At 45.1% G+C, this 26,947-nt stretch overlaps 1 protein-coding gene and 1 pseudogene across 1 annotated transcript; both read right to left on the bottom strand.

Annotated features, from left to right (window-relative positions):
- Window positions 1-3,247: 3,247 nt before the first annotated feature.
- Window positions 3,248-23,426, bottom strand: PROKR1 (prokineticin receptor 1). The gene is made up of 4 exons (XM_036873825.1): window positions 23,402-23,426; window positions 14,401-15,002; window positions 11,791-12,371; window positions 3,248-3,944 (listed from the first exon to the last, which is right to left on the bottom strand). The coding sequence occupies exons 1-4, from the start codon at window positions 23,424-23,426 to the stop codon at window positions 3,248-3,250; spliced, it is 1,905 nt and encodes a 634-aa protein (XP_036729720.1).
- A 1,768-nt stretch (window positions 23,427-25,194) lies between these two features.
- On the bottom strand, window positions 25,195-26,419 carry LOC118906355 (annotated as a pseudogene).
- Window positions 26,420-26,947: the final 528 nt, after the last annotated feature.

Consider the following 26,947-nt stretch of genomic DNA (forward strand, 5'->3'; position numbering starts at 1 on the left):
CATCTGGACACCCAGCCAAGCCTGTTTTCTTTCTCTCTCTCCTCTGCTTTTCTAGGGCAGGGCAGCTGTCCTCAGGGACAGGGGCCTGCTATCTTTTCTTTTATGTTCCTAGGGATCCCAAACTAAGCATTTAAAGAAAGAGCAGCTGTAAACATTTTTTAGGAGTTCTTCCCTAAAACCTCCAGATCTCCATGTATGTGCTACGAGTTCCCAGTGGTAGGATGAGTGAAACTTATCTTGCAAAAGGAACCAGGAATGTTTCTGCTAAACTCTTTAAGGGTCTCCAGAGAAGGGCCAGACTGGAGATGAAGAGTCATCTCAAGGATTCTTGGAAAGGATCCTTCTCTTTCCAAGATTAATGCTCCTGCACCCATGTATGCTGTGGTAGAAAAACTCTGGACTGAGCTTTGGGATATAACCCTGGCTCTTACAGTGACCAGATATGTGACCTTGAACTTCTCTTCCCCTCTCTGGGCTTCAGTTTCATTACCTGTAATATGAATGATTGGAATTTGATATTCTTACACTCTAGGAAGGAGAGCTGGACTCATTCTTTCGTGGACACATTCCAACATTTATCATATTTTTCAAGAAACAGGACGTGTGTTCATAATTTTCTGTCAATCTCACAAATCCTTCAGCATTCTTTTCCACAATGAGCATGGAACTTGTTCGATGCTTGAGGGCTTGCTGTGGTGATTGCCATTCCCATAATGTCTTTGATTTAAGAAATTATTTTTTAAATGTGTACTCACTCATTAGGCAAAACCTCCCAAAATTTTGTTCAAAACCTGCCCTTCTCTTTTACTTTAGTTCAGGAGATGGTTTGATTTTATAAAATAATGTTTTTATTCTTCTGTATTGGACAATGTGCATATCCCTTTGCATGCATTAGAGAACAGAAAAGAAATACATAAGCACAAGTGCCACCTTGTTGGGTTTTCCACCAGTTTTGGGGGAAACCATTGGCTGGCCAGTCCACCGCTCAGTTTAATGAATCAGCCACTAATCTGAAAGAGGCGTGGTACCCTAGGTTCATCTCCTGGCTCACTTTCCACATGCAGACATTGAGCCTGTTCAAAGGTTTAGCTTTAGTTAATGTAACAGGCATAAAGTGGTCCTCAGATTTCCAGTCTTGGCACTCAAATGCTATGGTTTTACCAAAGCAGATTTATAGGAAGAAAATATAAATCACTTAAATCTCTTTAGGATGGAGAGAAGTTTGTAGGCAAGAAGAACATGAAATAGTACTATTCTCAGAACTTGTATGATCATGGAATCAGCATCTATTCAGTGCTCACTCAGAAAACCATCACACTGTAACTTGGAAAAGGATGCGGGAGAGCAGATACTACAGGAACACTATGGTCAATGATTGTATATATAGATTTTTAAATTTCACTTGATAACAGCACTTTCATTCACGGTACAATCACGAACAGACACAATATCTAGAAATATTATAGACAGGCAAACAAGTGAAAATTTGATATTTTAGGCTGAAAATCAGAAAGAGGTTTGGTTGTCACATGTAAAAAGCTCCCATTTAATACAGTCAACTCCTGTTTAGCATTCCTAATGAAAAAGATGAACATGACAACAAATTATATCATTTTATTATTGTTCAGTCCAAAAACTAACTTTCCTAATTTTAGAATGCAATCTGCGATTTTATTTTAAAAAAATAAGAAGAAGAAGAATTACCTTCCAAAGCATGTTGGCTTTAGGCTAATATTTTAATTAGTTTTTATCCTCTGAGAGTATTCCGGTTAAACCATAGGGTAAGTCTGCTGGATGATGAATAAGAAGAAATAAATAGGTTTTTGAAAAGTGTCTTCCAGGGAAATACAGTAACTATTAGAAAAATAAACTTTGCTGTCAATAAAGAGTTGACTATGTTTGGAGGGGTAAACACCATACACATGTCACTTAAATTATAGATGTACTGTACATTATAGATGTACTGCTCTAGAATTATTTAAGAAGTAAAGGACAAATCTGCTCTATAGCTATACACCCTCATGAAAATAAAACCAGACTATGAAACAAGTATCACATAGCCCAGATTCACGCTGGTTAGGAACAGTCATGGTTGACACTTCCATGATCACAAAGATGCTCTGATTCTGAAGTTTCTAAAACCCTGAGCTCATCTTCTGCCTGGAGACCAAGCTACCATCTCCTTTTATAATTCTGCCACCAAATTTCACTACCTTGTTGTACCATCATGTTATTAGGCACATAATGCATACATAGCAGGGCTAAGAGGAGCAAGGGAATATTCACACAAAGAATAATGAAAGGGGGAGATGGTGAGGTTTCTAGATACATAAGCTAAGGTGACAAGTCTTTCCTTCTCCAGGGCACTACACACAGCTGTTAGTCCATTCTTTTGATTACTTGCATGGTTGAAAGAGTTTTCCCATATATTATCTCATTGGCTCTTCACAACCACCCCATTGGTAGCTATCACAGGTATCATCTTTGTCCCCACCAAGAGGCTTTACCCAGGTCCACACAGGTGATGGAGCCAAGGTTGGATCAGGTCTTCTGATCCCAAAGTTCCAAATTCAAAATTCAAAACACCAAACAAAGGAGGTGGATTAGAAAGAGGGACGAGCCCTCAGTAAGCCTGTAGAGTCACTGAATCTCATTGTTGGGTCCCCCCCACCAACCATTTGTATGTTCCTTTCTTTCCTGGGTGCCCAGGGTGAGAATCAGGACCAAGGATGAGAAGAGAAAGTTGCAGAAAGAGCCAGAAGCCTGCTTTGTATTCTTGCCCCAGCCCTGCAAATGTTAGGAGTGAACTCAAGCTTAAGAACAATCCCAGAGATGGGCTACATCAGTGTCTGATGAGTAACTTAGATGGTCCAGAGAGACCCTCACCCTACAGACACATGTACCACAGTCTTAGATGCCTACTCAGGCTCCCTTCTGGAAACCCCAATATTCCAGGCTATCTCCCAACATTTTTCTTGGTTTAATCATTACTTCTTTTTGCCTATTAAATATCGTCAACATATATAGGTTTCACCAGTGCCTACTCTTTGCACAAACTAGATGTTCAATGAATGTCGGCCACTGGTGATGGTGTCTAATCACACCAGTTTTAGAGATTCTGAGCTCCCTGAACACAGTGTTGACATATTTGTCCATTTGCTTTGCCCTATGCAGCAAACCAAGTGTTCTTGGTTGATAGCATGTACCTAAGCACACTGCTCAGGGTCCCAAAGGTCCTGATCTGGGGTTATTTCAGTATGATGCAGTCCACCTCTTCAGTGGCAGGCACCCCCGTGGTTTTGAGGTCAAGGTCCCCACTGGACTTACTCCCACTGTAAGAAGCCTTCCAGTGGAGCAGTATGATCTTCTTGAAGTACTTGATGGTGTTGTTCTTGACGGTCACAAAGCACACGGTGTTGACAATGCTGTTGCTCATGGCGATGCACTCAACCACATAGAAGATTGTGAGGTAGTGCTTCTCCTTCACAAACACGGTGGGGAAGAAGTCACGCACAATGGTAAAGCCGTAGAAGGGCGCCCAGCACAGCACGTAGGCGGTGAGGATGCACATGAGCACCAGGACCGTCTTCCGGCGGCAGCGCAGCCGCTTCCGGATCTGCTCAGTCTGGAAACCAGGGACAGCCTTGAACCAGAGTTCCCGGGAGATCCTGGCATAGCACAGGGTCATGGTGACCACCGGGCCCACGAACTCAATGCTGAAGATGAAGAGGAAGTATGACTTGTAGTAGATCTGCTGGTCCACTGGCCAGATCTGGCCGCAGAAGATCTTCTCCTGGCTCTTGACAATGATGAGGACCGTTTCAGTGGTGAAGTAGGCTGACGGTATGGCAATGAGGATGGACACCATCCACACCAAGGCAATCAAGCCAGTGGCTGTTTGATACTTCATGCGGGGTCTCAGCGGGTGGACAATGGCCAGATATCTAGGACAAGGACACAAATGGGATCAACCACTGTGGTAAGGAAGTGCTGGAGGAGAACGTTATTTTTACAACATTGAGGCACAATCAAATGGTAGGTGTAGAGGGAAAGAGCAGTGTTATGTGGGCTTCCAGGAAAGGCAGACTTGAATGCCAGCTCCAGCTCCACCTCTTATAGCTGTGCAACCTCAGGCAAGTTTTTATTTTTTTTTTAATTGAAGTATAGTTGATTTACAATGTTGTGTTAATTTCTGCTGTACAGCAAAGTGATTCAGTTTTATATATATATATATATATTCTTTTTCATATTCTTTACATTATGGTTTATTCCAGGATATTGAATATAGTTCCCTATGCTATACAGTAGGACCTTGTTGTTTATCCATTCTATATGTAAAAGTTTGCATCTGCTAATCCCAAACTCCCAATCCATCCTTCCCACATCCCGCCACCCACCCCTTGGCAAACACAAGTCTGTTGTCTATATCTGCGAGTCTCTTCTGTTTCTGTTTCATAGATAAGCTCATTTGTGTCATATTTTAGATTCTACATATAAGTGATATCATATGGTATTTGTCTTTCTCTTACATAGTCACTTACTATGATAATCTCTAGGTCCATCCATGCTGCTGCAAATGGCATTATTTCATTTTCTTATGGCTGAGTAATATTCCATTGTATATGTATATACCACATCTTCTTTATCCATTCATCTGTCAATGGACATTTAGGTTGTTTCCATGTCTTGGCTATTGTGAATAGTGCTGCTGTGAACATAGGGGTGCATTTATCTTTTCAAATTAGAGTTTTGTCTGGATATATGCCCAGGACAGGCAAGTTATGTTTAATCTCTCTGAATCTCAATTTCCTTATCTGCAAAAGTTTTTTTGTTTGTTTGTTTTTAAAGATTAAATGTGCCAATATAGACACAATTTCTGGCACAGTTTAAAACACGGTATATACTCAATAAATGGTAACTATTATTATTAAATGTAGTAATAACATCTCCTATCGGTTTCTAGCCTGGCACTGTTCCCGGGTCCTTCCTGTTTTCAGGGCCATTCATCCTAATTACCGCACAGCTTAGAGCTAAAAGGACCTGATAATTCCAAAGAGTTGTTGGGAGGATTTGCCCTTTCTGATAGAAACAGTGGGCAAAGTTTTGCCTTCATTCCACATTTTTAAAAACATTGCTCTGCATGCAAAGGTGGAGGAAAAGCATGTGACCATTTATCTTATTTTTCAGGTTGAAAAATGGAGCTTAGTGAGAGATGAGTGACTTTCTCAAGGTCAAATACCACAGAACTCTCGATAGAAAACATTTAACCCTATCTCACATGGTTGATGTGAAAATCAATTGAGAATATACACGAACATGTTTTTTAAACCACAAAGCAACAGACAGTAAAAGATATTGCTTTTGTTCTTTCCCTTAAAACCACACTGCTGTTACCACAGTTGTCCAGAAAAGAAGAGAGAGCATTTTCCGGGGGATGTGAGTCATTCGTGCAGTATGAAAGCCTCCTTCCCAGAGAGAGTGCACATACTTAGACAGAGAGCTCTGGTTTCCTGGAAGACGTTCTGTGTGTGGCAGGGGGTAGACGCAGGAGAAGGAGAAAGATGGCAAGTGAAGTGGGAGGGAATGACTAATCAACGCTGGAAATAAACACATCCTCACGTGTCCACAGCTTATCCCTGGTAAAGCCAAGGGCAGACGTGACAGGGGCCTGAAGGAAAGCTAAACAATTCTGTTCCCTTCTCAGCCGATCCCTTTGAGGTCATCTTACTTGGGATTTTGACTGGAAGAGGAGGGTCATTCTTTTTTTGTGTGTCATATTCCTGCTGTTTCTGTCCTTCCCACAACACAGACAGCCAACCCCATTGAGTGTCATCTGGAGAGTTCAGTGGCACAAGGCTTCTGCTCTCTTGTAGCTACCAGCTGTTAGATGAAGTTGGATGGGTTGGGTCCACCCTCTGGTCGCCCATCTGGCTGCTTGTCACGCTCTGCCACCAGCAACAATCCCTGGCACTCGCCAGTCTCCCAGGGTGGATGCTGAGGGTGAAATGGGAATGTCTGCAGGGTGTTGGCAATGCTTTTGTCAATGCACATGAAGACCACGCCGCTCTTGCTGTATGGAGGGCACCAAACCTGCTCTGAGTCATAACGAAAACTAAGAGTTTCGAGCTTTTGCTCTCACCAGCTCTCTCCCTCTCTATCTACCCCACCGTGTTCTGCTGATTACTCTCTCAAAGAATATTTCTGTATTCGTAATTGCTTGCTATATGAACGTTCACTATATGATTCTGTTCCTTCTTTTCCCACTAGTAATTTCCCAAGTCTTTATGATATTTTCAAACTCAGAGTGTTTTTCCAATGAACATGTAGGGGAGAATGCTGATCTAGAAGACCAAGAATCTACTCCCAGCTTTGCCACAAACTTGCTATGCGAATTTTTCATTTTCTTAGCCCTGAGGACTCAATTTCCCCATCTGTGACATGGGAATATCAAGTGCCTCACCAAGCTCACAGAGATACTGTGAAGCTCCAATGAGACACTGCACATAAACAATAGGCTATTAATATACAAGAAGAAACTCTTAGTATCCTAAAATGTATTTTTAGAGCTATTCTGTGTAGCAAGCAATTTTCTTTCACCTGTTACTGGCAAATACTGCATTTGCAAGTTCTATGCTACTTTCTATTTTATTGGACCTATTTTATTGGATTTACTTATCTTCACATCAAAATTAATCTGTGATTGCCCATCAGATAGTTAGTTCATCCTGACATCACCCCACCTCCATCCCCAAAGTTAGCACCAGGAGCTGTGCAAGAGGTCTTCCAAATACATTAACCAATAAGCAAATTGCAGAAAACTGTTTCAAGGATTGCCACCAGCCTTGGGTATGCTAGGCTCAGAACTCCATTATTAGTAATAGTTGCTTGACTTTGTAAAGCAACTTACAGTTACAGAGTGTTTTCAAATCCACATTCTCATTAGATAACCCTAATTCATTTGAATAGGTAAGGGAGCAAAGATGCCCATCTTACAGAAGGGCAAACTGAGGTTTCAAGAAGTTAAATAACCTGTCAAAAGCCACGCAGCTAGTAATCGACAGAACCATGATGTAGACCCATCTGTATCTTGCTCCAAATCCAGTGGGCTCGCCAACACGCCAATTGTTCCTTCCTTCTCAAACCAGAGCAAGCAATATCCCTTCCTCCTGCCCTCTGGCATCCTGGCAGCCCCTCTGTTCTTTTCATCATAGTCAGCTTCGACCTATTGATGTTCCAAAAAGGAGTCGGGCAATTGGCAGCTACTTTCCTTAGGAGTATGCCCTTGGCATTGTAGCGTGTCTGCCACTACAGCGGTTCAGGTCCAGATCCACTTAGAGTCAGCATTTCCCAGAGAACAAAGAATAAAGGCTGCTGGACAAAGAAATGTCCAGCCACTAACTGTGTGATGACAGTGGGCTGGGTGATTAAGCAGAGAGCATTTGAGCTCCCTCTCTGCCCCAGGACTCAGCCCCAGGTCTAATCACCGAAGTGGCGGTCACAGTAGCTACTAGGCGGCTCATGGGATGGGTAGCAAATGTACAACCTGCTTTTTGGGCCAACCGGCCCCAACTGATAAGCTCACCAGGAAGCATTTGGGCTTCCTAAGGCTGAGTGCTGTTCCTCATGCCTTAGCTGCCTCGTCCAGACAGTACAAGAGAGCTGCCAACAGGCAGGCAGACTGGCCAGCTTCCCCTGGATTCCGGATAAAAAAAGGAGGGACCCCAGTGCCCCATGTGCCTGAGATCCAAAAAATATACCCCGAGGACAGTGCAGGTGTCTCCACATCAAAGAGGAAACCCAGACCTGGGGGGACAGAGTCCTCTGAGGACATTTTGCAGTTCCCTGCTACCCTCAGGTCTGACTCCCTGTGCCTAGATTTTGTGATCTTCTAGAACAGGACCCTATTCTTTCTGATCTCTACTCTTTTACATTCCTTGCCCTGTCCCCCCGCCCCCCCCCCCCAGCTCCCCGGACCTCACCCTCACCTCAAGCATTCTCACCTCTCGGCTTTTGCAAACACAGTTCTACCTACCCTCTTGGAAATCCTTTTTTCTCCTTTGCTGAACGTCATTTGTAGAAAGCCTGTAAAAAGTCCATCTCCTGCATGAAGCCTCCTCTGATTATTCTGTTACGCCACGATCTCCCCCTTCTCTAAATTTCATTTCAGACTGACCCTTTACTTACCCCCTAACTTTCCTGTGTTAGCTCTCACACTTCCCCCGCACTCTGGATGGTAAGCTTCCCAAGAGCAGGGATCACGCCTTACTTCTTTTATAACCTTTTGCTGTCTGTGAATTCTGGGCACCTAGGATCTTAGTAAAACTTCACCCTCAGCAAGTACCTAGCACTGGATGAACAGAAATGTAATAAGCCGTGGTGACAGTTCTCAAAAAGATTGCAACTTTTTTTGGAAAACAGGACATCAGTGTGTTTACCCAGCATGAGACTGGCAGGCAGTCTGGAGCTCGATAATAAAATGTTGGAAAAGCAGATGAAAAGATTCCAGCCATATTTTGTATACAGTGGCATTGTTAGAGGTCTTTTGAGCAAGAGAGGGAGGGCTGTATGAGGCAGAAGATTAATTTGGCTGCAGTCTTGCTTTCTTCCCCTGGGCCATGGAACCCTTCTCGCTATTCCTAGCACCTTCAGGTTTGCTCCCGTCTCGAAGCCTTTGCACTTAGAATTCTCTTTGTCTGGAATGCTCTTTCCCAGTCTTTACAAGGCCAGTTTTTTTCCCCCATCATTCAGAGGTCTGTTCAAGTATCTTCTCAGAGACACTTTTCCTGATTCCCAGCTAGAGTGTCTCCCACCCTCGGTCACTCTCAGTGTTTGCTTGAGTGTTTGTTTGTTTGTTTTATTGAAGAATAGTTAATTTCCAATGCTGTGTTAGTTTCAGGTGTACAGCAAAGTGATTCAGTTATACATATATGTATTTGTTTTTCGGATTCTTTTCCATTATAGGTTATGTTTATTTGTTTTTGCTCAGAGTATTTCTCAGGCTCTGAAATTACCTTCCTTGGTTGCTTGCCTGACTGTTCTCTCTCCATCAAGCTCCATCAGCACAAGGAGCTTTTTTGCTTATTCACCATCGTATCACCAGTGCTTGAAATAGTATTTGTAACTTTGTAAGTCGCTCTATAAAAATGCATTGTGTGAATGAATGAATGCTTAGGATGGATTGTGAGGGAGTAGGGTTGGCAGAGGGGCGGAGCTGAGAGGCACCTGTGGCCCAGGAAGGCCAAGAGGAGACTATGATAATTCAGCCCTGGGTGAGAGGGGATTGTCAGGGCCTGGGAATTAAGTGAATGCTGGAGAAAGGGAGAGAGCAGCCAGGACAAAGGGGATTTTTGAGCTTAGATGACTGGGAGAACCATGGAACCAACAGTAGAAACAGAGAACAGGGTGGGAAATAAATAGTTCTGTTCTACTATATCTTGAGAGCCCTGTTTCTTAGAAACTTTGTATCATTATTTCTTTAATCACATCACAAAAACAATCACTATAATGAAAGCAAAGAGGTTAGCCAATCGGAAATAGTCATTAGTTTATCTGGTTTTGTTGTTGTTATTCCTTTAAGGGTTAATTTACAAAGCATAACATCTGCTGTTTATTGAGTGCTTACTCTGTTTTAAGCATTGTTCTAAACACTTACATGTATTATTTCATTTCATCCTCAAAGCAATCCAATACATTAGGTTTTCTAATTATTCCCATTTTATACATGAGAAAATTGAGGCAGAGAAGGGTCAACTAACTAACACAAGGCCCTGCAGCTAATAAGTGGTGCAGTAGGAGTTTAAACCCAGGCAGACTAACTGCTCACACTATTCCTACAGAAACTTCATTAAACAAAAATAAAGATATTTTTATAACTGTGGCCATATTTGTTATATCAAGACAAAAATTAGTTGCCTAAAACTAACAAAATCAAACCCAGTGTCTGGGTTCAAGTTTCCAATCACAACCCCACTCTAAACAATAGCCGTCCCCATGATGCAAAGCACGCTCCCGATTAAAATACCCACCGTAAGAGAAATGCCTGCAATATTTCAGACAAGCTGAGTTTCATATGAAAGGCGAATATGAGTTTGAAAGAGTTCAGTAGATGGAGGTGGATTGATTGACATACATGTTACATGTTCAGAATAGCCCAATGCCCTGATTTTGTCCTGGCTTCCATTCCCCTTGAAGCCATTTCTTCCTGCAGTGTTACCCCTTTCTACGAGTAGCCCGCTCCATGGTAAAATGGGTCTCACCCAGGGAGCAGGGGCCCCGCAGCAGGCACCTACCTACCCCACTTTCAGTGGCTGAGAGCACCTTCTGTGAAAAACTGTCTTGCCAGAGTGAAACTTCAAGAAATGACCCCATATGTTTTGTCCTGTTCATGTGCTAAGAGGGATGGTGGCAGCTTCCACTTTCAGAAGAGTTCAGAGACAAGGTCCCTGGAGATCTTCCTCGACAGCTGTGAAGGGAACTTGGGGGGTAGATACTCTGCTTGACTGTCCCCCTCCTGCGCCTTCTACAGGTTCACCCACGGTCCGTTCCTGGGTGGACAGAACACCATGGGGGCTTCGTGACTCACGTGGAAGAGCTTGGCCAAGCCTGGCGCAGGGATGACACCTCTGGACACCTTCTATGGGTGACAGACCGAGGGTCGTTTAATGTGCTAATTCCAATATCCTCCTAGGTTTTAAGGCCAGGCTCCTTTTCAACGCCCTGCCCTTGGGAGTGGTCTACCACTCCAGGTATTCTACCCCTGGTCGTCCCACTGATGGCTTCAGAAATCAAGCTCTATTTGCTGTGTTCCTCCCCGGAACACTGTCCTGGGGTGTCCTGATTGCGGGGGGAGGGAGCTGAACGCCACCAGAGCCCTGAGGCCATGGGACACGGAGACCATCTGTGCTTCAGGCTCTCTGGGTTAAGAGAGAGAGACGGGCTGTGCAGATCCAAGTACACAGAGGCCCGATTAGACCCTCAGGGTAACTGTCTCTGGACTGCAACAAGGTGTTTTGTAACAAGAGTCCACCTTTGGGCACAGGAGCCTGCAAAACTGTTCCAAGGGAACAAAAACTACTCTGGCCCATTAGCACAGGCAATTATACTAAATGAAAAGCCTAGAGATAACATAGGAAAGATTTGCATAGGCTGCTCTTACTGATTTTATTTACCATCACTAGAAATAGCTCTTCTGTACTGTTGTACACTAACGTATGAAAAGGAGCCAACTGATTACTGCAACAACCAAAAAAGAGTATGTAAGCATGGGTCCCCTTTTTTGTTTTGTTTTGTTTTGTTTGTTTTTTAGAACAAATCCCTCAACCCGTGTTAACATTGTTAATCAACTATACCCAATATAAAATAAAAATTTTTTAAATCATCATAACAATAAAAAAAAATCAACCGGTGTTTGTAGGGACATCACGTTTCAGTAGAGGATGTCTTGATGAGATAGAAACCTCCCTCAAGATTTCCAAGTTGACTCAAGAGGTAACTGCCTGAAACGTAAACTTGTCCCTCCACACCTCCTGGGAGCTGCCTACCTCTAGACCTTGGACAGATACAACCTCTAGGACATTGTCCATAACAGAGGGATCAAAAGCCTTCCTGCTGCCCAACTCTAGGGGGCTCCACTACCTCCTGCCTGCTTACTGCTGGAAAACTAGAACTCTTCGCACTGTTCAATAAATGGGCCACCTTTGGGCCCCCCATGCATTCACAGCTCTGGGGAATACAGATACCTGTCATCAATCACAACTGCCCCTTCCTTCATTGTCCCCACCCCTCACTCACCTGTCAATGGCGATGGCCAGCAGGGCGTTGGTGGAGACGTAGAGAGAGACGGTGCGCAGGTAGTTGACAGAGGCGCACAGCACGTGGCCGTGCTCCCAGGAGAGCTGGCGTACCACGTAGTAGTCCATCTCGAAGGGGCAGCAGACGACGGCCACCAAGAAATCAGAGATGGCCAGGTTGGCGATGAGCAGATTGGTGAGGTTTCGCAGCTTCTTGTAGCGGGCCAGGGCCGCGATGAAGATGAAGTTGCCAATACCACAGACCAGCATGATGCCCACCAGCGCCAGGCCAATGACAATTTTGGCAGCAAAGAAGGTCCGGGAATTGGTCACATCCTCATCTTCGTCCAAGGGCATATCATAGTCGCCATAGCTGAAGTTGAATGGGAAGAAAGCAGCTTGGGTTCCGTGGGGGTCAAGCAGAGAAAAAGAGTTGGTTGAGGTGTTTGTGGCGTTCTCATCCATGACCCCCATGGTGACCTCCAGCTGGCCAGGTGAAGCCTTGAGCAGCGCTCCTGGGAATTCCTCTGGGGAGATGTCGTTAGGCTGATGTCTCCCCTTTCTGCTGAGACTCAGCTTTCCCTTAATGAGTCAGATTGTCCCTGCAAGCGTCCTTGGGGTCCAGTATCCAAGCTCCATCCTAAGCCTTTGAAAGACATACAAACAATTGGCTACATATGTAAGTGAACCTGTCCAAATTTAAAACCATTCTACAAACTAAGCTGACCCATTAGCCACCTGCCCAGAGTGAACACTGGGTGATGGAGTGGAAATAAAGGAACCAGGGAAAGAAAACAAAGGAATCAAAACCACATACCCACTCGTTCAGGGAAGGTTAGATTGTTACAGAGACAAACAAGCACTAACTCAGTTTATTCCCGTTCCAATGAAGATTCTGAATGTTGCACTTTTTCTCAGGGACCAAAGTTAGGAGTGTGGGGAGGCTGAAGAGAACCAAAGTGACCTGCTCCAAACTCCATTCCTTGTCCTGACAGCCTGAACTTTGTCCTTGTGGAATTGTCCCATTCTGTAGCTTAAAAAATTATTCTGAATTCCACTGAAGAGGCAAGACTTTTGAGACAGGCCTGACTGCTCTCCATGCTTCTTTCCTTCTGGCAAAACACTGCTTTAAAATCAGAGCGTATGTAGCAGCTGCCTTCCCCTCTCCTCACTAGGTTTCCTGTTCCTACTTCCAAGTCTGCTGTGACCCTAGAAGCCAGGCACAGCATTTACCAAGGCCTCTCCTCAGACAGAGGCTGCAAGAGTGAAGTCCCAGCCTAATCATTGAGTGGCTTAGAAAGGGGACTCTGGAACAAAATCCTTCCTTGGCTGGTTGTGTGTCCTGAGATAAATAGCTTGAGCTCTCAGAGTTTCAACATCCTCCGGGCAAGAGATCAGTGATGTCTGTAAAGCATGGGGGTCCCTGGAGAGGGAGGATGTTACATCCTAGGACTGCAAGGAATTACTAGTGAGGACCCAGGCCTCCTCGGTCAGCTTCGAGGAAGAGGAGGGCACGCCTGACCCAGATGATGGGGCTGGGGTACTAGGAGGGGGTTGTCAGCTGCACCGGAGGGGATGGAGAACCAAGAGGGAGCGAGAATCCCCATGTCCCCTTCCCTCTCCCTGCAGCCCCAGTCCCTCCCAGAGCCTGCAAACATCAGGCCAGGTTGCTGGGATGTAAGAAGAGGGCTGGGGTCTAAGAGAGCTCCACAGAGGGCAGGAAATCCAGAGAGGGAGGGGAAGTGTGAAAGCCTGAGGTTCCTGGGAAAGGGAGACACAGGGAAGACTCCTAGGACCCCCAGGAAAGCATGCTGCCCACATCCCTCAAAGGTGACATGTCTGGAGCCTGCCTTTGGGGGTAGAACTAAAGTCCCTCTGCACAGGGAGGCCCGGCCCCAGTCCCCCGTCTTTCCCCCAACACTTCACCTCCATTTTTCGCAGATTTCTTTCCTCCTCTGAGCATCGGTCCTGCCCCTCTCAGGCCCTGCCCTTTGCTGCTATCACGTGTGAAGCAGAACCCAGAGCGCAAAGGTCAGAGGGAGCCAGGATTGCCACTCAGGCAGGAAGGATGCAGTCGGCGTGGGACAGTCCTCGCCCCTCGCGGGCCCTGTGGGTCTCCGAGGCGCGCCACCTCTGGAGAGGGACCCTGCAAGCTCGCTACCTGGAAGACTCAAAGTCATGTTTTAAAAGCAAAGAGCATAAAAACTTCTTGGGGGGACAGGGTGTTAGGAGATTTGGGATTTGGGGAGAAATTGTCCAGCGATCTTTTTTTCTCCTTCATTCTCACCTCCCCAGGAGGAACCCCATTGCCACCCGGTGTCCTCTGGAGCCCCTGCGTTTAGGGATCGCCCCCCTGGCCAGACCTTCCCATCTCTGGAAGCATCTCTTTGCAGCCTCTGCTGATAAGCCCCCTCCTGCTCCCAACTTTGTCCTCGGAGCCTCAGAGGCTACGCCTAAGGACAGAAGGAGGGGACAGACCGGGTCCCCTGCAGAAATGAGCACGAGCGCGAGTCTCTTGAAAAGCCCCCTCCCCACTCAAAAGCCCCCGCGCCCTGGCGGCCGGTGCCGCGCGGAGTCCTCGGAGCATCGCCCCGGAGGGCGCGCTCCGTACCTGCGGCATCCCGGCGCCGGGCGAACAAGGTCCTGAGCTCTTTATTCCGGGTCCGGGGACACGAGCCGCTGCTCCCAGAGGCCCATAGGAAGAGCACAGGTCCCCTCTCTCCCTCCTCTGCTCGCGGCTCTTTCCCGGCTGGGCTCTGCGGGAGTTGCGCGCTCGCCGCCGCACATCAGAGGACCGCGGCTCCTCGGCGTGGCCACCGGCCCCCCCGCCCCCCTCGCTGTCCCCGCCCCGGCGACCGCGGGGCGCCCAGGGCCAGGGTGCCCGGCTCGGGGAGGCGTGCTCCGCCGGGTGCGGGAGGCACGAGGGGGAGGGGGTCGGGGCTCCAGGCAGGGGCACGTCGGGTCGCCCAGGCACGCGCGCGGCTGGGGACCCCGGGAGTCGCCCCGGGGCCGGAGTGTCGGGGACGCAGAAGCGGCAGCTCGAGGCGAGGACACGCGGGAGGGAGCGCGCGTTCCCTGGGCTCAGGCTCCGGAACGGCCGCCTGGGGCGGGAACGAGGGCGGTGGAGCTCGGAGCCCGGCTCAGCGCCGACTGGGCGCCCGAGGCTCCCATCCCGCAGGGCTGCGCCCGCCCGGGGCTGGGGACTGCGCTCACCTGGTCAGCCCCGGAGCCACCGCCAGAGTGGGCGGTCGGGCCCGATGAGCTGGCGAGATTTCAGAGAACCGGGAGGCGCCTCTCCTCCTGCCCACACCGCCCTCGCAGGAGACGCTGGGAGCGACCCAAAGGTAGTTCCCTCAGACAAGCCCAGCTGGACGCCGGGGTCAGCTGCATTTCAGCCGCTTGACCTCTGTGTTAGAGGCTCTTGAGAACCGCTTTCCGGAAAGCAAGGAAGTGGGGGGAGGGCAGCGGTGTGGATGCGGGAGAGAGAGGAGGCCTCCCACCCACCCAGGGATATCTGTTCCAAAGGCTAGGATGACCAGAGCTAACTTACAGAGCGCAGATCTCCAAAAGTCTACAGATTTCTCAAGAGCTTAAATATCAAATCAGCTTTTGATCCAGCAATTCCACGTCCAAAAAAGACTGAAAGCCGGGACTCAGATACTTGTACATCAATGTTCATAGCAGCATTGTTCACAACAGGCCAAAGGGTGGAAACAGCCCAAATGTTCATCAACTGATAAATGGATTTTTTAAATGTGGTGTACGCATACATTGGAATATTTCTTATCCTTGAAAAAAGGAATGAAGTATAAAAGTGTTGACGAGGATGTGGAGAAATTGGGACCCTTGCGTGCTGTTGGTGGGAATGTAAAGTGATGCGGTCACAGTGGAAAACAATATGGCAGGTCCTGAAAAGTTTAAAAAAAAAAAAGAATTACCATATGATCCAGTTATTTCACCTCTGGGTATATCCCCAAAATTATTGAAAGCAGTGTCTGAAAGAGATATTTGTACACCCATATTCATAGCAGCATTATTCACAACAGCCAAAAGGTAGAACCAACCCAAACGTCTATCAACAAATGAATGGATAAATAAAATGTAGTAGGTACATGCAACGGAGTATTTTACAGCCTTTAAAAGGATGGAAATTCTGACACGTGATAGGATATGGATGAACCTTAAGGACATTATACTAAGTGAAATAAGCCAGTCACAAAAAGACAGATACTGCATAATTCCACTTATATGAGGTACCTAGATGCATCAAAATCATAGAGACCAAAAGTAGAATGGCACTTGCCAAGGGCTGACGGGGTAAGGGAAGAGGAGTTCCTATTTAATGGGTACAGAGTTTTAATTTTGCAAGATGAAAAGAGTTAGGGTGATGCATCGTGGTGATGGTTGCATAGTAATATGAATGACTTAATTCACTTAACTGTACACTTAAAAATGGTTAAGATGGTAAATATTATATGTATTTTACCACAATAGAAAAAATGGGGGAAAAAAGAAATGAAGTCTTTATACATGCTACAATATGGGTGAACCTTGAAAACATTATATTAAGTGAAAAAAGCCAGACACAACAGGATAAACACATGACTCCACGTATATGAGGTACCTAGATTAGGCAGATTCATAGAGTCAGAAAATAGAATGAGGAAGAGGAATGGTGAGTTATTGTTTAATGGACACAGAATTTGTCTGGGTTGATGACAAAGTTCTAGAAATGGATAGTGGTAATGGTTGCACAACATTGTGAATACACTTAATTTCACTGAAGTGTACACTTAAAATTGTTTAAAAACAAAACAAAACAAACAAACCAAAAAAAAAAACATAAGCCATGGGCTTCCCTGGTGGCGCAGTGGTTAACAATCCGCCTGCCAATGCAGGGGACACGGGTTTGAGCCCTGGTCCGGGAAGATCCCACATGCTGCAGAGCAACGACGCCTGTGCGCCACAACTACTGAACCTGCGCTCTAGAGCCCGCGAGCCACAACTGCTGAAGCCCGTGTGCCTAGAGCCTGTGCTCCGCCACAAGAGAAGCCACCGCAATGAGAAGCCCGCACACCACAACGCGCAGCAACGAAGACCCAACGTAGCCAAAAATAAATTAATTAAATTAATTTATTTTAAAAAAAAAGCCATGGAAGAGCTCAGACCTCGTTAGTAAGGCATCAAAGTTTGGCCTCCAGTTGTCCACAATGGAAATGGGGCTGCCAGGGGTCTGGACTTTTACTCCTCTTTGCCACTATCAAACTTCAGGCAAGTCACAGAACTTTTCTGAGGCTCCCTTTCCTCATTCACTAAATGAATGAGTTGAGCTTGCACTAGGAAACCACTGCCAGGTTCCAGCACTTCATACAGTATCTTCCCCTGGCCCATATCCCTCCATGGACACCATCTTCTGTTATTTCCACAAAACTACTGTCTTTTGCAAAAATGCTCCAGCCTTTCACATTTCTGAGTCTCATGTCCCCTAGGACATGGAACACGATAGCGGTTAAAAGCATGACAGATAGAGTCAGCTATCTCCTTTCTACCTAGTACTGCACACAGGGGCTGTGTGACCTTGGACAGTGTGCTAACCAAAGCCTAGCTTTCCCACTTGTAAAATGGGTGACAGTAGCTCCTACTGCACAGGACTGTTGTGAGGACTGGATAAGATGAGGCAGGTAAAGTGCTTGGTGCAATGCAGGCCCCTGATAAATGCCACCAGTTACTCTCACTCTGTGATTCTTTCCATATATTGCTCCCTGAGGTCCTAACCAACCCTTGAGATCTACTCATGTGTCATTTCTTCCAGGAAGCATTCTTTGATTCCCCCAAGGCTATTCAAACCTTTCCTTGCCACTTGGTGCCTCTCTTCAAATGTATTTCTGTGTACCAATTTGCTTTCCATCTTGCACAGTTTCCTGAAGAAGAGGTATGTCTCATTCATTTTTGAATCCTGTTCTGTATTGTTTCTCAAACTTTCCTGATGATAAGAATCATCTGGGGTGCTAGTTAAACATATGGATTCCTTGATCCCGCCCCAAACTCAGGAAGGATATAAGATAGACACATGTTGACCTGTCATTCCATATAGCATATGTGTGTTCATTCCACATAGCATGTCTTCCTATTTACTCAGAAAATCAAAAACAAAGCACAGAGTGCATTAGTTATCTATTTCTGCATTCCAAATCACCCCAAAACTTCAGCGCTGAAAGCAACAAATATGTATTACCTCACTGAGTTTCTGAGGGTCAGGAATCTGGGAGTGGCATAGCTGGGTGGTTCCAGGTTCAAGGTCTGTCATGAGATTGATGTCAAATTGTCAGCCAGGGCTGTACTCTCATCTGAAGGCTCAACTGGGGTGGGGCTGGGGGATCCACCTCCAAGTTCACTCACAAGGTTGTTGTCAAGCCTCTAGTTTTCACTGGCTGTTGCTGGAGACTTCAGTTCCTCCTCATCATGTGGGGTTCACTCTAGGCTGCCCGAGTGACCTCACTACATGGTAGCTGACCTCCCCTCTTCTGCAATATGCTATTTTTCACACACTCGCGCACACCCTGCCACAGCGTTGGCGGGGACCACACAAGTGTGTGAATACCAAGAGGGGGATCATTGGGGACTGATTTGGAGGCCATCTTGGAGGCTGGGTACCATGCAAAACTTAGAATTTTCCTATTTCCCCTTCAAAAACCTGGCAATGAATGGTTCTTGAGGCTAACAATAATGCTAGCCACAATGAAGACATTTTTGACCTTCAGAGCAGTGAGGTACTGGGTGACTTCTGGAGTTGGAGTCATAAGGGCATAATTGGAAGAATTTATTGGCCAGGACCCCCATGGGGGAAATGGAAATATTAGAAGCAGATATAGTCTGGCAGGTTCTATGCACTGCAGCTCTTGGTGGGGACTCCTTTGAAGGACTTAGTCCCTACATGTCAGTTTCTGCCAAAGGCTTCAGGGGATCCCCCTCCATCTGTGAAGCAGACATCTGGGGCCCAATTTTAATAATTCATCTCTGTGACAGAGTTAAACCTAGGCTTATGGCAAAATCTGGAAATAAAAATTTAAAAAAAAAATAATAAGGAAAGGAAATGAGTTTTTAAAAATCTGGAACTCCAATGATGTAATTTCTTTTTCAAATGTGTAGCCCCAAAGACACCAATGACCTGGAAATTTTTTCTGTGGTTGGAGCCTCCTGCTGCAAGGGGCACATTCCTTGCTTCATCCCACCTGCAAAGCAAGTCACAATATCTGAGAGAATTTCACCTCAGGGAGCCCTCACTCAACAAAACCAAAAGAAAGAACTCATTTGGAAAGCACTCGTTTAGTGCTTTTAGGTACCACTCACCCCTAAATAATGTTCTTGAGCTACCTTGGATTTTTTTCCTTTCCTATTCCACTGGCAGGAATCACCCCAAAGGTGCTTTGAAATTTCATTTCTTCATCACATCATTCTATAATTATGTCCTTTGGTTTAGACATGAACGTTTAACATCTCGGGGCTTTTTTCAGCCATGCAACTCCCGTGTTGCTCTAGTAAATACCACTTAGAAACCCAGCTCAAGGAGAGCCTTAGAGGTCCTTCAGTGAGCACTCTTATAGCGAGAAAAGAGCAAACAGATGCTCAAGAGGAAAGGCCTTTAGCCCAAGGTTAACAGAGTAGCATGACTTCAGAGCTCAGACTGGAATCCAAGCCTCCTGAAATTTAGCTCAGCCCCGCCTCTCTGCTTAGCCACACCCACAGGACACATTGCTACCTGATTTCAATTTACCCCTCTTTCCATGCTCCTTGGCTCCAGGGTTCAGCCACAATTCCTCCTGTCTGACAAATTTTACTAAATCAGCTTATTTTCTGCTTTCATCAGATTTGTTCCCTGGGCACACACTCTCATCCAGTGCCATGAAAAAAATCAAGAATTCCTGGAAGACACCCAGAGCTGGCTCAGAACTCATCCCGCCTCCTTTTTCAATGACCTCCCCTGTACTCGAGCCAGCAATGCTTGATCGGCTTCCCAAAGCCCACTCAGCAGGTTGTTTGGACTGCTCTCTGCCATTCCTCTCCAGCTCCCCAAATCCCTCTGGACGAGATGTGAAAGGAGATTCAGCTAGGCACAGAGACATGCTCTCATTCCTGATGGAAACCCAAACATGCCAAAGATGTCAAATTTCTTAATTTCATTGGTTTGATGCCATCCCTGACAACTTCTTAATGGTCGACAATATTATTTATATATTTATCTGGAGAAATAAACAGGTCATGGCTTATAAGAATGTTTTTTTTGAAAAAGAAGAGAAATAAGAGGATATTTTACTTATGAATATCAAAATATTATGAAGGCTCAAGAAGACAGCAGGTAATGAGTTTGAGCAGAAAGTGTGCTCACTGTTAAGATCTGGATACATCCCGGCATGAAGTCTAACTGTAGAATCATCAATCTGGAATATTTTACATGGGGACTGTAATGCAGCTGACACGCGGTGTCTGCCTCGGATTCCAATCTTCCTAGCTAAGTCCCAGGTGAAGGGGCTACAGGCAGCAGGACTCTGGGACACAAGACAAAACAGGAAGGGCTCTTTGGGGGTTCCTGGTACACAGTGGCTAAGAAAGGCCTTCTCTCCTTGTTTAAGAAACATTGCCTGGTTCTAATGCAATGAGGACCACATGGAATGCCACGGTGCCCTGGCACCTTGCAGCTCAGCTTCTGAAGATGAGATGGGTCCTTTCCACTGACTTTATGCGCTCTCAGAGGGAGTAGCACAGTCAGGCCCCCCAAAGTCTTTATGGAGGATGTGTTGGGACGTTAAGGAGAAGAAGGTGAGAGGATTATTCAAGAACTGGAATGATAACCACCACTGCCTCACGCCCCACCCCAGAGACTCCTAGAGATAAGGGGCTGGAATGTTCTGATTATGGAGGTGGTGGCAGAAGTGAGTTATATCTTTATGTGGGCCCACTGTACCCACAGGCTAGGGAATCCTGGTGAGACTGGAGTTACAGGAGAATTCATTACAAAGGAAGGAGCCCACATCACCTCTATCACCAAGTATAACACTTAGAGATAGAGTTGGTGAATCATAGCCATCATCTTACTACGTACTTTGTACTCACATTGTCTACTAGTATTCTTTGATTCAGATAGTTCATTCTTATAGTTTCTTCTAAGGAAAAAAATAAATATTCATAACACTATAAAATAATAAAATGTAAGAAAAACCCAAAAGTCATCAAAACTGGGTTATCAGTTTCCTAGGGCTGCCATAACAGAGTACCACAGACTAGGTGGCTTAAAGCAACAGATATTTATTCTCTCATAGTTCTGGAAGTTAAGTCTGAAATCAAGGTGTTGGCAGGGCCATGGTCCCTTTGAGTCTCTAAGTAGAATCCTTCCTTGTCTCTTCCTAGCTTCTGGTGGTGGCTCTCAGTCCTTCGTGTTCCTTGGCTTACAGCTGCATCACTCCCATCTCCGCCTCCATGGTCACATAGCCTTCTTCTCTGTGTGTCTCTGTCTTTATATGGCATTTTCCTCTTATACGGACACTAGTCATATTGGATTAGGACTCACCCTGATGACTTCATCTTAACTTGATTATATCTGCAAAGACCCTATTTCCAAATAAGTTTATATTCGCAGGTACTGGAAGTTAGGATTTCACATATCTTTTGGGAGGACACAATTTAACCCATAGCAAGTATACATTTATGTATGATGGAATACAATGTAGCTATCAAAAATAGGACTATGAAATCAATCTATGCTGTTAGAAGTCAGGACAGAAGGACAGTGGTTACCCTTGGGGAAGAGAGGTCACAGGCAAGAGCCATTTGGAGGGTTTTGGGGGTGTTAGTAATATTCTTCTTCTTGATCTAGTAGCTGGTTACATGCATGTGTTCAGTTGGTAAAAATTCATCCAGCTGTACACTTATGAAATGTACACATTTCTGAATGTACAATATATTTCAATGAAAAGTTAATTAGGACATAGTGCTGTAAAAGTATATTGACTGACACGGAAAGATAGTCATGATACATTACTGAATGGAAAAACATCAGGTAACAAAACCATATTGCAATATGATTCCATTTGTAGGGGAAATGTATGCATCATCTAGAGAAGAAAATGTCTGGAAGGGCAGAGGAAATTGCTAACACTCAACTCAGAGTGGAAAGAAAATACAAGTGTTTTCCCCCTCATTTCCACTATTTGTATTTTCTGATTTTTTTATTGACGCTATATTATTTGTATAATCCTTTAAATTTCATAAATGAGAAAAGGGTGCATTAATTACAACAAATAGGAGATTCACCTATTAGGGGAAATCATTAATTTAGATCTTTATATCACACTATATTCCAAAATGCAATAAGGAAGGATTAAACAGTTGAATTCAAAGAATTAAAAACTGAAAGAAAACACTGATAAAAATTTATGAGATTCATGAGATCATGAGTAAAGCCTTTACTAAGCAAAAAACAAAAAGGTAATAGATGAACCCCAAAGGCAATGGATAGAATTTTCTACATTAAAACATTTGAAAGTCAGAAAAACCATAAACAAAACTAAAAGATAAATGTCAAACTAGGAAAATTATTTATGGCAAATATTGCAAACAAAAGGTCAAGATCCTTAGTATATGAAATACTGTTACTTTGTAATAAGGAAAAAGCTGGTACCTCGAAAGAATAATGGGCAAAATATACAAATAGGCAATTCACAAAAAGAAATGCAAATAACAATAAAATGTATTTTAAAGGGCTTATTCTCACCAGTAATCCAAGAAATTTCATCTAAAAACAATGGAATAAAATTTTGCCTATCAAATTAGCCAAGATCACAAAATGTAAAAATGGAAATTGGATCAGTAGCTTAATTTAAGAATTCAAATCAACACTCTCACTTTGGGAATATCTTAAGCTTTCTCTGATTCTTCAGCCTTTACTGCATTCTGCCCAGAGTTGCTTTATAATAAATGTGAGTTGATCCAGTTGATTTCACACAACCATATTTCCCCCTTCTGATTTTTAATCTGCCTGACATTTGCTTGAATTTCAGCCAGGAGAACAGCCACAGGCACAGGGCCAAGAAGATGATGTCATTCCACAGAAAGTCAAGTGTCAGAGTTCTGTGCTCCTTGTATGTGTAGAGAAAGGCACAGGAGAAGGCTGAACTCAAATTAAATGTAAAAATGTGTAATTAATCTTTTGCATGGTTTATTGAATAAGTTACAAAACTGTCTTGCATTCAGACCATTTTCAAGTTGTGTGTGTGTGTGTGGTGTGTGTGTGTGTAGACGGTTGTGCAGGGGCGTGGGGGGAGGTGGAAGACAAGTGATATGCATGGCAAACCCCTGGAAGCACTTTTATCACTGCCAAAAGCCAGACTATAGTGATATAGCTCATCTAATGAAACTGCTCTCAATGTTGATTAACCAAAAGGCGGGGGAGGGCTGAAAGGTGTGAATATTGAGACAAAGGACTAGGACTTCCTGTAATTTAGGTAAAGTAGAGCAGAAGCCGTCACTTGGAAGGAAGGGTCTGAGAAGAGTTGAAGCTGCCCAGACAGAAATGCCACTTTGTATGGCAGCACTTAACCACCTTATCAGCTTTTTACCTGTTGATGATGTCACCTCATCCATGTTCAGGTGTCTCCAGACTCTACACTCACCTGCACCTGCTCGTGCTCTCTCTCTCTCTCCCCACATCAAATACTATTCTCAAGAATAAAGAATACATTATGTGCGTGCGTGTGTGTGTGTGTGTGTGTGTGTGTGTAGTGTTTAATTAGGCATAGTATGTGAAGTATATATTTCCCATGTTTTTAAGTTTTGTCTGTGATCACAAAAGTAACATGTGCTGTTGTTAAAAAAAAACAAACCTCAAACCATACTGAGTATAGAAAATGAAAATTCTCACACTTACCTTTATCCCTAATCCCATTATTAGCAGTTTGGTGTGGGTATTTTCCTAAAAACAGAGTATCTTAAAACAACCTTATATAAAATTTATTAATGTGATACTAGCATATGTCAATGTATACTTTAAATATACAAATAGAGACAATCAACTATAAAGTCACAAATGTTCAAAATACCCACCTCAGGACCAGAGGCTGTTACTGGTGTAACAGTCTACTAGTGGATGTGGTTCCTTAGAAGACTCTCTGTGTATGTATTAAAGAAACCAGGCAGAATAATCTGTGCTTTGGTAGAATTCCAAGCTCAGACTATTTTCCGTGGGGAGATTGTCTCCTGGAACCCATGAGGAAAAGACAGTAATGCAGCTACTCTGCATCTCAGTCATGCTCAGGCAGGAAATAGGTGAGCCTTGCCCTGCAAGAGGATGGAACTCCTTGGAGTAGGTGGCAGGAGGCGTGGAGAGGCCGTATGGAAGGTCCAGCGGTGGAAGTGAACTGCCCTGGTCTTAGAGAGACAAGATGGTTGTGCGGCCAGACCCTGCTTCTGCTCTTCTGATTGACAAAGGGGACAGCTGTGAGCAAAGGCTTGGCAGTGTGTTGGAGCCCCAAGTTCCAGGCAGCAGGCCTCAGTGCCACCTCTAGCCAGGAAAGCAACTAGAACTGGCCCTAAGCGCCCGGTATAGGGGAGAGATGCATTCTGGTATTGGAGGCAACAGCGGGGAAGAGAAGCTTCTGGTTGCAGTCTCTCAGTTTTGTGGTTTAAGCCGTGACAGTCACAGAACTCAGCTACACACGCTGGTGGAACCAGGTCAGGGAACAGTGTGAAGTCCTCCAGCCTCAAGCTGAGTTCTGACCCCATTAGCTAGACAAGAGCACACAGAACTGGGCTATGGATACCAAAGAGTATCCAAAGCTCCCTGACTCCCTGCACCATCCTCCTACATCAAGGGCTTCCCTGTAACTTTTCCCCAATTTGCCAGACTGCTGGATGAGACTGTCCAGGGTGTCTCCTACACAAACTACCCAGACAAGAAGGCATGCAGAGGCTGAAGCCCTGCCCACACACCTCGTGCCAAGCTGATGGCCTTCCTGTGGCCTGAGTCCACCCAGAGGAAGAGGTGCCTTTAGACAAATGAAATGCTAGCAGTGGCCCAGAGTCTGTCTACTGGATCAACACTTGGTCCTTAAAAGTCTTCGCTTTATCAATTCAGCACGTCAGTTGATCATTTGCATCCAACTTTGTATTCCTCCATTTTACATTCTGTTGGGTAAAGAGGCTCCAGGACTAGGCTGGAAGGCTAACATGCTGGGCTCAAATTTCTACCCTGCTGTTGTCTGTGTGGTGGTGTACAGCTTGCCTACCTTCTCTGGGATTCGGCTTTGCCAAAATCTCTAAGAATCTCTAAGATCCCTTCAAGCTCTAAAATTACATGATTCCTTTGGGCATCAAGTTTGAGAGATTTCCACGTGGTCAAATTTGCTCCAACTAGTCAGATGATCTCCTTGGGCTTTGAGATCATGGCCCCCACCCCTGAGTGGCTGCCGGGAGAAGCTGGAAAGCGCACCTTTGTTAAGCTGACCACACTCTCACTGAAGCCAGCCACCTTCACTTCCACATCCTTCAGACCCTGGTGCATGTCCCTGAAGATGTCCTGTGGTTTCCATGAGATCCCATCCCACTCCATCTCCCAGAACTTCCAGTGGTAGCACTTAAGCTTCTTTTGTAGCTGGAAGAAGATTTGAGTAGATTTCTGGTTCTTCAAAGACCTGCTTGATGTGGGTGGCCTGCTGCTTGTCTGCACTGCTGGCAAGTTTCAACTACTCATCAGCGTTGTCCTCTGGGATGTTTGTACAACCTCGATCTGTTATGTAAACTTCAGGTCTTCTGGTGCAGGTGAGCGATAGCAGCCTTTGTGTGCTGGGCATCTCGTATTCCATCCATGGAATCCGTTGGATGCTGCCATCAATGCGAGTGGAAGTCTGGGCGAGTCTACTTACTTCCAACTACTCCATTCATTCTTGGTTGAAATGTAGCAGCAACACAAGCTATTTCCGTCACAGTTAGGCTGGTAGAAGCATCAGTCATAGCGAGAGACTTGGGCTGGCCTGACTATAACAACTGCCATCTTCTGGCCAGATTTCCTATTCCTATTGATTTGGTGACTTTCCCTTGCGGTCTCTGGCTTGCCCCACCTACTATGAAAATTCATCTCTTCCTTTGTCTTGGATGGCAGTTGGATCTGCTGTAGGACTCATTCAGAGCTGTGGGGTGGGTGGAGACACCATCAGTCTTAGCACATGCGTTCTTGCTTTCCAGATCCATTTCAGGCTCGGGTCCACCTGAATTTGCTGCACATCGTGTGGAGACATGGATGACCTCCTGTGCTGGTGTTGAAAGAGATGCTTCAAGCCTTGGCCAATCACATTATTGTTCTCCAAAGCATTATGGGTCATTTTAACAATGTGTGTTCTGATTCTGTCTGCTTTCTGGCCTCTGCATCTGCAAAGTAGTAAATGTGGCATTTTCTACTTTGACAATTTCTTGATGCTATTTTTCCTTTCTCTCTCTTCCCTCATTAAGGAAGGTTTGCAGCTAAGTCACCCTTCCCTGACCTGGGACATTGTACCAATGGTCCAGCCCCTCCACCCTGCCTCCCAAAACATACCTTTTGGTTCTTTACAACACATTGTATCTTTGATGCTGACTGTCACCATGAAAACTTTCACCTGACTCAATGAAACAACAAGTACTCTTTTGCTAATGACTTAGCTGCGTGATTGGGTGACTAGACTATACTTGGAGGCAGTAGCAGGAAATGACAAGCTAGGCTAATTGCAAAATTCTTTGGATCTGTTTTTGATTCCGTGCAAGGGATGTGGTAAAGTAGTGGAAACTGAACTAAATATAGGTCCAGCTCTGGCTCTGCCACTAATTAGCTGTGTGGCCTTGAAAATGCTACTTTACCTTTCAGGTCTCAATTTCCTCACTCATTCAAAAATATCATTTGAGTATCCTTATGTGCCAGGTGCTGTGTTTATCACAGGTAAAGAGAACATGGTCCAGATCCCTTTGTTGGTGTGTAACACAAAGAAAGAAAGAAAGAAAAGTAAGAAAGATAAGAAAAGGAAGGAATGAAGAAAGAGAGGAAAAGATGGTAGAGAGGATGGGGTGCAGGGTGGAGAGATAAATTAGAAGTTTGGAATTAACATATACACACTACTATATATAAAACAGATAAACAT

This window comes from Balaenoptera musculus, chromosome 13, assembly GCF_009873245.2.
Source record: "Balaenoptera musculus isolate JJ_BM4_2016_0621 chromosome 13, mBalMus1.pri.v3, whole genome shotgun sequence".
Classification (NCBI taxonomy): Eukaryota; Metazoa; Chordata; class Mammalia; order Artiodactyla; family Balaenopteridae; genus Balaenoptera; species Balaenoptera musculus.